General features: G+C 43.5%; 2 protein-coding genes across 2 annotated transcripts; one reads left to right on the forward strand and one right to left on the reverse strand.

The window, feature by feature from the left end:
• Positions 1 to 400: 400 nt before the first annotated feature.
• Positions 401 to 4620, forward strand: LOC104419735. The gene is made up of 3 exons (XM_010031489.3): positions 401 to 940; positions 2889 to 3001; positions 3428 to 4620. Exons 1-3 carry the CDS (start codon positions 798 to 800, stop codon positions 4342 to 4344), a joined length of 1173 nt encoding a protein of 390 aa, XP_010029791.2. The 5' UTR covers positions 401 to 797; the 3' UTR covers positions 4345 to 4620.
• A 1416-nt stretch (positions 4621 to 6036) lies between these two features.
• LOC104419736 (zinc-finger homeodomain protein 6) lies at positions 6037 to 8253 on the reverse strand. The gene is made up of 2 exons (XM_010031490.3): positions 7866 to 8253; positions 6037 to 7771 (listed from the first exon to the last, which is right to left on the reverse strand). The coding sequence occupies exon 2, from the start codon at positions 7336 to 7338 to the stop codon at positions 6307 to 6309; it is 1032 nt and encodes a 343-aa protein (XP_010029792.1). The 5' UTR covers positions 7339 to 7771; positions 7866 to 8253; the 3' UTR covers positions 6037 to 6306.
• Positions 8254 to 8593: the final 340 nt, after the last annotated feature.

Genomic DNA, 8593 nt, shown 5'->3' on the forward strand with positions numbered 1-8593 from the left:
TGATATTAGGTGCCTGCACCTTTCCAAATTGTTTGATTAATGTCATCAAATTATAACAATTCTCGCTTAATGGCGCATTAAATTTCATGAAAATTCATTTTCCTAAAAGTAAATAGCTTGTACCACTTACAAAATAAGTGAATAATAAACATTTTAACCATTTATGAAAATATTTAAACGTAAAGAAATAAAAAAAAAATATTTTCAAAAATATTTATATGTATAAATCATTACTTATGGATGATAAAAATATTTTAAAATAATTTATTAGTAATAAATTCCCGATCATATTTTTCGAGTATGAAAATTCATCTGCCCTTTGGATACGTCGTTCCCTTTTTGACCATTTCCTCCTCCCTCTGGAGTCTGGACAACCGCTCGCTCAGCTCAAAACACCCCGATTCGCGCGCGAAATCACTCCCCGCACGACCCGACCGCGAAGCCACCGACGCGCCCACGCGTGTCGCGTCGCTCCCCTTCAACCCGGCCAGCGACACGCGTCGCCACCTCCGCGCGCCCAGCCTCGCCCCCACCCGCCACGTCGATCCTCGTCGCGCCACGTTTCGGGATTCCCTCTTTCTTAACGGCTCGCTCCCCGCAGTCGCTCCACCATTTCCCTCTCCTCCCTTCCTTCCTTCGTCAAGCGCTCGCCTTGCAGATTTCACGCACAGAGAAAACACTTGTCTCCGCCGTACGCCAACTTTTTACCTGTTCGTCTTTGGATCGATCGCTGCTGCTGCTGCTGCTGCTGCTGCCGCTGAGAGAGTGCAACTTCCGCGGCGCCGGGGGGGGAAAGCATGGCGGCGAAGAGGATTTTGGTTGCGATCGCGTTGCTGCTGGCGGTCGCGCCGGGGACGTGCTGGTGCTCGGCGGACGAACCCGAGTACGACGCCAAGCGGGGCGCTTGGCACGGCGGGGCCGACTCCTGGGCCGATTGGGAGTAATTCACTCTCTCTCTCTCTCTCTCTCTCTCTCTCTCTCTCTGTAATTGAATCGGTCGATCCTTCGCAATTTGGAATCCGCGTTCGTGTTTGATGTCGATCGTCTGGGATTTTCAGTGCCCGATGGATTGGTACGGGCGGCAGGTCCGGCTGAGTGCTTTGGGGAATGTGTTGCTGCTGAGCCCGTGTGTGGATTCTTTGCGCTTCGAGCGTGCTGTGGTGATGTGTGTGATGTGGTAGAGCGATCGCGTTCAAAGATATGACTGTTTGCGTCATCGGATTAATTAACTACTGATAATCACGTTAGTCAAACGTTAATCAGTCTAAAGCACGTGTTTTTACAATTTTCTAAAGTAAAGATTAACCACATTGTTTGCACCAACATGAATAGCGCGACAGAATGTTTAATTGTGCCATTTTGCCTTTCATTCTATTGTAAGTTGCAAAGGTTACAGCATATTTCCTTAAAAGAATATGATGGATATTCATTCTTTGATGGGTAAGATGTGGTAGCAAGTTTTGATAGTTTCCAAGATGAAACAGATAGATCAAGGGTGAATGTATGGATTCAAGAGCAATCGAGTGTTTGATCAAGTGATTTTTTGGATATCATAGGAATGTAATTTAAACCTCAAATCGAACTGAACAGTAATTCAGATGGACGATAATGTTTTAATGCTGTTATCTACATGAGATGTTCCTTTAGAAAATCTAGTAGTTTATTCTTCCCAAGAATTTGATCACACGACATAATAATAGCTGTACCATAATTTCAAAAATAGTCATTGTCTAGAATTGCTGGTTAAGTTCAGTCACTTGGCGGCATGGGATGCTATGTTAATTAACTGCACATAGATGAAGAAATGCAAGGTAAGAAGTTTTGCATTAGTTATGCATATTGCTTGAACTGTCTTGGATAAAAGGTCACTTAGCTTTTGGGGGCTTTTCCATCGATATCATTTGCTTCATGCCAGTATATCATCTCCTCGTTCAGTCGTTTATTGGTCATTTTTAATATCTTGATTGAAATCTGAGATTTCAATGTAGTGAATTAAAGAAATGGGGGTTAAATTAGTTTTTGTGTCTTCGAGTATAGTAATAGATGGAATGCTACTTCCGTAAATCACCATCGAAGTGGAGACAAGACTGTTGATTTTGCACCATTCCTTCCTCCCTGCAATTTAGAGAACTCAGTACAGCTGTGGTACTAATCCTCTTTGGGGAGTTTAGCTATTAGGCTTATAGAGTACATCTATTGTAGGAATCAATATGTTTGTTAATCTATACTACAGTCAAGGGCAAATCTACTAAGAGACATTGTCCTAGACTTCTTGCTTTTGCTGGAGAGTTTGCAAGCATTATTCTATTCAAAGAATCTATGTTCTTGTTTGATAAGTCGCTTGCAAACAAGAGAAACCATTAGGTAACTAATTTTAGTCTCTGGAACTAATTTTTCTGTTGGAAGCAGACAGATAAAAGTTCCTAATTGCAAAAGACAGCATGAACCCACATAGATGTTGAAGACTGTCAGCTTAGGCTTAATTTATCCCCGAAGATGCTGAAAGTTGAAAATTACTTTTATTGCGACAAATATGGGCAGTAAAGTGTGTTGCTCTTAATATCTCTTGCTTTATGCCCCTATTATTACCGAGAGAGAGAGAGAGAGCTGAGAAATTTTTTGAAATTGGAGTTGTTAGATGCTTTATTGTTTGTAAACAGTGCACTATTTATCAACGATTTGTGCGTTTGTGATGGTATTTTATGTCCTTAATTTGCGAATATTTGTCAAACAAGTTTGATTTGATTCTAGGGATCACTAAGCTTTAAGCTTATTGCTTTGTCTTCCAGTTCAAATTAGGTTTTTTTTTTTTTTTTTTAGTGTGAAATTTGAATTTTGTTGTTGATAGAAGTATGTATCACTTGCTGACATGAGGAATTATGTGATAGGGGAGGGGTTACAACTAAGCAAGACAAAGTGGAAGATGTAGTTTACAATGTCATTGATAGGGCGGGGGATGCTGCTTCAAAGGCCACCAGCACAATGAAATCTGCCGCATCAGGTAAATTCATCATGACCTTACACTTTTGCGAGTTGGGTAGCTTTTGTTTTCGTTTCTCTTGCACATTTTGTTCTTTGAAGTTCTTGTGGAATATGTTCATCTGGCTGACACAACTTAATGAGAGAGACCACACAGCTGCGAGTTAGTCTAAAAAATATGCTGAAAGGAATGTGTATATAACTGCAAATCTGGTTGGTGAAGCAAGAAATTTCTTATCCCTAATATCTTCATGACTAAATTCGGACGTCTTTGATCTCATGAAAATTTGTTGTGTTGGTCATCGGTTTAACAATACTGGAGTGCATTTCCATTGATATTTCACAAGCTGTATGTATGATCAGGATAGGGAGATACCTCATCCATCGGAGCCCTAATTGACATAAATGTCTTATGTATTTTCCCCCGGTCACTCTTTAATTCATTCAGATGCCTCGAAATATGCTTCTGACAAAGCCGGTGAGGCTGCCAATTTGGCCTATGAAAAAGCTCGTGACATAGGAAGTTCTGCTTCGGAGAAAGCTGACCAAGGTATGAGAAAGGCATCTGACAGTGCCGGCGATGCCAAAGATTCCATGGCGGAAGCAATGGATTATGGCAAAGACAAAGCAGCTGGTACTTATGGTGCAACTAAAGACTATCTGCGCATGGCTACTGATATGGGATCAGATAGAGCTAATGATATATCTGGATCTGTGGGCCGTGGAAGAGATAGAGCCGCCGATCTTTATGGTCAAGCAAAAGACAAACTGAATACGGCCACTGACATGGCTTCAGAAAGCGCCAATGATTTCAAAGGAGAAAAGCGAGAAGAAATGGGGTATGGCGCAGAGAGAGCTTCTGATCTCTATGGTGAAGCTGAGGAGAAGCTGAGCATGGCCACTGATGGGGCTTCAGATTGGGCTGGGGACGCGAAAGATAGAATGACAGATGCAATGGGGCATGGAAAAGACAAAGTAGAGGACGGTTACAACGAAGCAAAGGACATGGTTTCAGACAAGATTGGTGATGGTCAGGAGGCTGTTGAAAGAGCTGTAGGTCATGGAAAGCAGAAAGTAGCGAATGCATATGACGAGGCAAAGCACGGGGTCAACAGGGCATCGGACATGGCCTCGGATAAAGCCGGTGATGTCGGGCATCGAGTGGCTGGTGCAATGGGCTACGACAAAGATGAAGCAATTGATGCATATGATGAAGCTTTTAAGAAGGTCGGGGAGTCGTATAAAACAGCCAAGGAGTCCATGACACATGAGGCCAAGTCTAATTATGAAGCGGCGAAGGAAAAGGCTTCAAAGGCGGCAGGTGATCTTGGATCAAATATGAGATCAGACGGCTCGGAGCTGTAAGCCCAATCAACTATTGCGACGTTAATTAGTAGCTTGCGGTCATTTCATAGTTTTGATGATGAAACTTACTAGGTACGGCCTTTATCTCACCTTATGGTAAAGATCTTGAGCCTCGTATGAGAGGATTTACTCAAGAGAGTGATGTAGAATTTACCTTTTCATTACCACGCTTTGGTTAGCCCTTGTCGTCTTTAGACAGACGAGAATAATAATTCCTGAATATGCACATGTCGTTTGCTGATGATGCTTAACGATGGAGAGAGCTTTGCTGCCCCAGATATTGCATTCTATGCTAGTCAATCTGCCCACCGCAGGAATTAAAGCTCTAAACTTGTCCACAAACTAAATGTGTTTCAGTTTACTTCACGAGATTTAAAGCCCTAAACTTGATGAAATGGCTTCCTTGGTAAGTGCTGCTTGTTGACATTGCTTAGGAGATGATTCTTCCAGTTTCTCGGCTGAGGGCATGACATTTTGTAGAGCATCTGCTGCTATATCTTAGATAGCAACGCGTGAAAACTTCTCCGCTTGAGCCTTTTTCTTATTTCTTTGCAGCATGGTTTTGACTCTCAAAACAAGCTTTAAAAAAAACAAAGAACTCAGATCCTTTTAGATGATATTGCCTGTCTGAATCTTAGGATCTGAATAGGTTCCGCTCCATCGAAAGCTTCAGTCACTTTCATTGTGTCGTCTTCTTTGCATCGGTCTATTGATCTTTGAGGTCAGTGTCCCCGGAACCTTGCTTTGTATAAATGGCGACGAAATTAATCTGTCTTTCCACGTGCTGGAATGAACATCGATCCATTGAGCAAGGAGCAGAGACCAAAGAGGGAACAATAGGCATTCAAAGCGTGGTGAAATCTTTATATGAGCAAGTTGCAGTTAGCGATGGAGCTTGTTTCTTCCAAGTAAGTTCGATATTGAATTTCGATATCTTCCTTCTTTCCGCTTCGTCTTGAACATTTCTTCCGGTGTCACTAGTGCGATTTCTCTTCCCGCATCGTTCTGAGATGTGATGATCGACTTCCTTTGCCTTTTATTAGGTCATCTACCCCACTTGGAGGACCACCCTAGCCGAAATTATGGAAAGGACTCCCCTAAAACTGTAGACTGTACAATTTCTCGTGAAAGCGATCACGGTCCAATCCTTGCCACATTTTTATTTGGACACGATAGATTGTGTGTGTTCGAGTAGATTTCCTATGTAAATCCCTCCTGGTTCTGTCTTTTCCTGGTCTCAATAGCATTAACTTCCAGAAATTAAAATTCAAAAGGCTAAATGATACATCAATCTCATGGGACCATTTGTCTGAATTTGTCTGACAGAGGCGTGGCAGTGTCCGGCATGCATTAAAAGTAGCAAATAGAGGTACACAGTGAAGTCTTTCATCAGAAGGTACCCTAAGCCTGATTAGTCTTTCAGCTTCTAAGAAGACTTAGAAAGTTGACCTAAGCAGCGCCTGAATAATGTAAACTTTGAAAAATTCAGCGATCTGAAGAGAGCTACATCAAACTCCTTTATTTATTTATTTATTAATTGTTTTGATCCTTGTGGAAAACTGATGATTGAGAAACTGGGCACCAAAGGAACCGAAATTTCAAGGACAAAGAATTTAGAAGTGAAGCTAGAAATGTTGTACATGAAATTTTTCCAGCTGAAAACCCAAACCAAAGTTAGTACATGTACCTTCATCTCTGTCACGAGGACCCAAAAATTCACTCTAGCTATTATCTTTCTGTATAATTCAAGGCATGGCAGACAGGTGTCGCCATGAATTAATAAGCAGCTCTGAGTTGCTGATGATTCAGAAGCATCTAAAAAGGGCAGATCACGCTACAACAAAGCCTTGGAAATGAGGGAAAATCGGCCAAAATTGCCTGCTCCGATCTATCTCCTCTAATTATAAACAGACAGTTTCAACAATTACAATCTTATTCCTGAACAAGAGTAACTTGATCTTTTTACCTTTGTTGCTTCTTCATGGCTTGTTTGTTGTTGTGCATCCACACTTTGAAAGCTTTTCTCGTCACACCGGCCTCAGCGCAGAATTGGGTCACTTCTTGCTCATCTTGCTTCTGAATCCTCCACCCCAACTTCTCGGCGCATTCCATCATCTTGTCTTTCTGTTGCTGCGTGAACTTTGTCCGAAACCTTTTCTTAGACGACGCCAGCTGTGTTGAACGCAGCACAGCATCGCTATGTTGAATCATAGTAAGGTCTTCACTAGAAGACTCTTCTGGGACGCCCCCGCCGAAGGCCATCATCACTGGTTGATTTAGGGCCATCGTGGTGGTGGTGGTAGCAGCGCTTGATATGCAATAAGAGAACCTGTGATGCAGATTGATTGGGTTCGGCTGGGGAATTGCATGATGTTGGGGAGGAGGTAAAGCAGCTCTTTGGCCATTGGTCTTGTTGCTGCTATAGTACAGACTAGGTGTGTACTGCGGTTCACCATCGACCTCCTTCCGATGGAAATTGCGGTGGCACTCACACGCAGCACATCTGAAATACCCCGGCGTCCCTTCCTCCCCGCTGGGCATGAATTCTCCACAACCATCGATGATATGGCCGCCCATGCTCGCCGCATGATTCCTAAGGCATTCTCTATATCGGATGGAGGAGGTGGAGATAAGAGCCGTCACTGACTGTGGCTGTGGCGTGGGGGACTGCGTGAGTTGCCCTTGCGGCGGCGATGGTGGTTCCGTGTGTGGTTTAATGCTGACCGAAGTGCCGCCGGTAGCTACCGCAATTGGAGATGGAGACGCGACTGCAAATGGATCTTGGTCGGTTTCTTGATATTCTCTTCTAGGCTTGTTAGCTAATTGGTGTGGATTTGGTGGGTGGTGGTTTTGAGGATATAGATGATTTGGCTGATCTAGGGTTTGATCTCTTCTATTTGCAGCAGAGAATTTGGAGGAAGAATCTTTATGTGGAGGGGTATACCCCAAAGAACTCGGCATCTCTCTTTCCTGTTCTAAGTCTCCCAGTTCCATCAAATCTTGCCCAGGCCTGCTGATAAATACAGCCTCGATCTTCGAATCTCCTACGTGTTTATTTAATGGAAATTATCATGTCAAAACAAACTAGAGGTCATAGTCTTCTTCCCCTCCATCATGATTATCGTCTTAAATCATGGAGTCTCCTGTGCTGGTCTCCACCCTAATTCATACTCCATCTAATCAGAGAAGCATATCCTAATCGAAGGCCTAATCCCCCAGCTGACCCCCCATGTAATACTTGTTCTCACAAGTTTCTTTTTTCCCATGCTGATTTTGACATAGTGTGTGGTGCTGATCCCACCAACCAACCCACTTTACTGTTCTGGAAACCCTTCCCTCTCCCCTACTTGGGCTCCGAAGTCTTGCAACAAAAGTAGAAGGAAGGAACACATAGAAAAACCTCCAACTCAATCTCCTCCTTTTCCCCCTAAAGAAAGGTCAAGTATTTGAAACTTGCAAGTGAAAACTGCGAGATCAGGAGATTAAAGCACAAGAGGGTCCCCCAGTAGCATACGACTTACCTGAGTGTCTTGGACACTTTAGATTTGGGGAATTGAAGGAAGCAGCTGATTCAGTAGCCTCGTTAAATCCTAAAATCTGAGAGAATCCACAGAGAGGAGAGAGAGAGAGAGAGAGAGAGAGGGAGGGAGAGAGAGACTTGGTTTAAGGGAAGGAATTGTGTTTCCTAGTGGCCATCCAGGCCATAAAGAAGCAGGAGAGAGAGGAACAGGTGAGTGGGGATCGTACGAAAAGAGAGATAATGCGGTGACAGTGTGGAGTGGCATTTGCAGAACAACCGACAAGGTCATGTTCTTCCTCTCCCACAGCCTGCACACGGGTCCATCCCCTCTTTATTCTTTCATTTCTTTTCTCTTCCTTCCTGCAAACCTCAAAAGGGTTCTGCGACTGAGAGAGAGAGAGAGAGAGAGAGAGCTTTGTTGGCCCTATCTTGATGTTGTTGGAGCTCAAGATCTGTCAAGAACGTAGAGCCTTTGAGCATGAGGAAGATGAGAAGCAAACAACGATTAGAGGAGTTCTCAACCCGGGGGCTTAAAGCTTAAGATGATCAGCTCCCTCTCCATCGCTTCTCGCTCGCTCTCTCTCTCTCTCTCTCTCTCGGTGGTAAAGGCATGAGGGCATTAAAGTGAAAAAAAGTGCTGGTCCACGAGACAGCACTTGGTCCTATGAGTGCATGTCAGATTCTCTCCCCCCACCCTTTTCTTCCTCTCCTCTCTTGTACAGAGGATGG

This window comes from Eucalyptus grandis, chromosome 9 (assembly GCF_016545825.1).
Source record: "Eucalyptus grandis isolate ANBG69807.140 chromosome 9, ASM1654582v1, whole genome shotgun sequence".
NCBI classification, from domain to species: domain Eukaryota; kingdom Viridiplantae; phylum Streptophyta; class Magnoliopsida; order Myrtales; family Myrtaceae; genus Eucalyptus; species Eucalyptus grandis.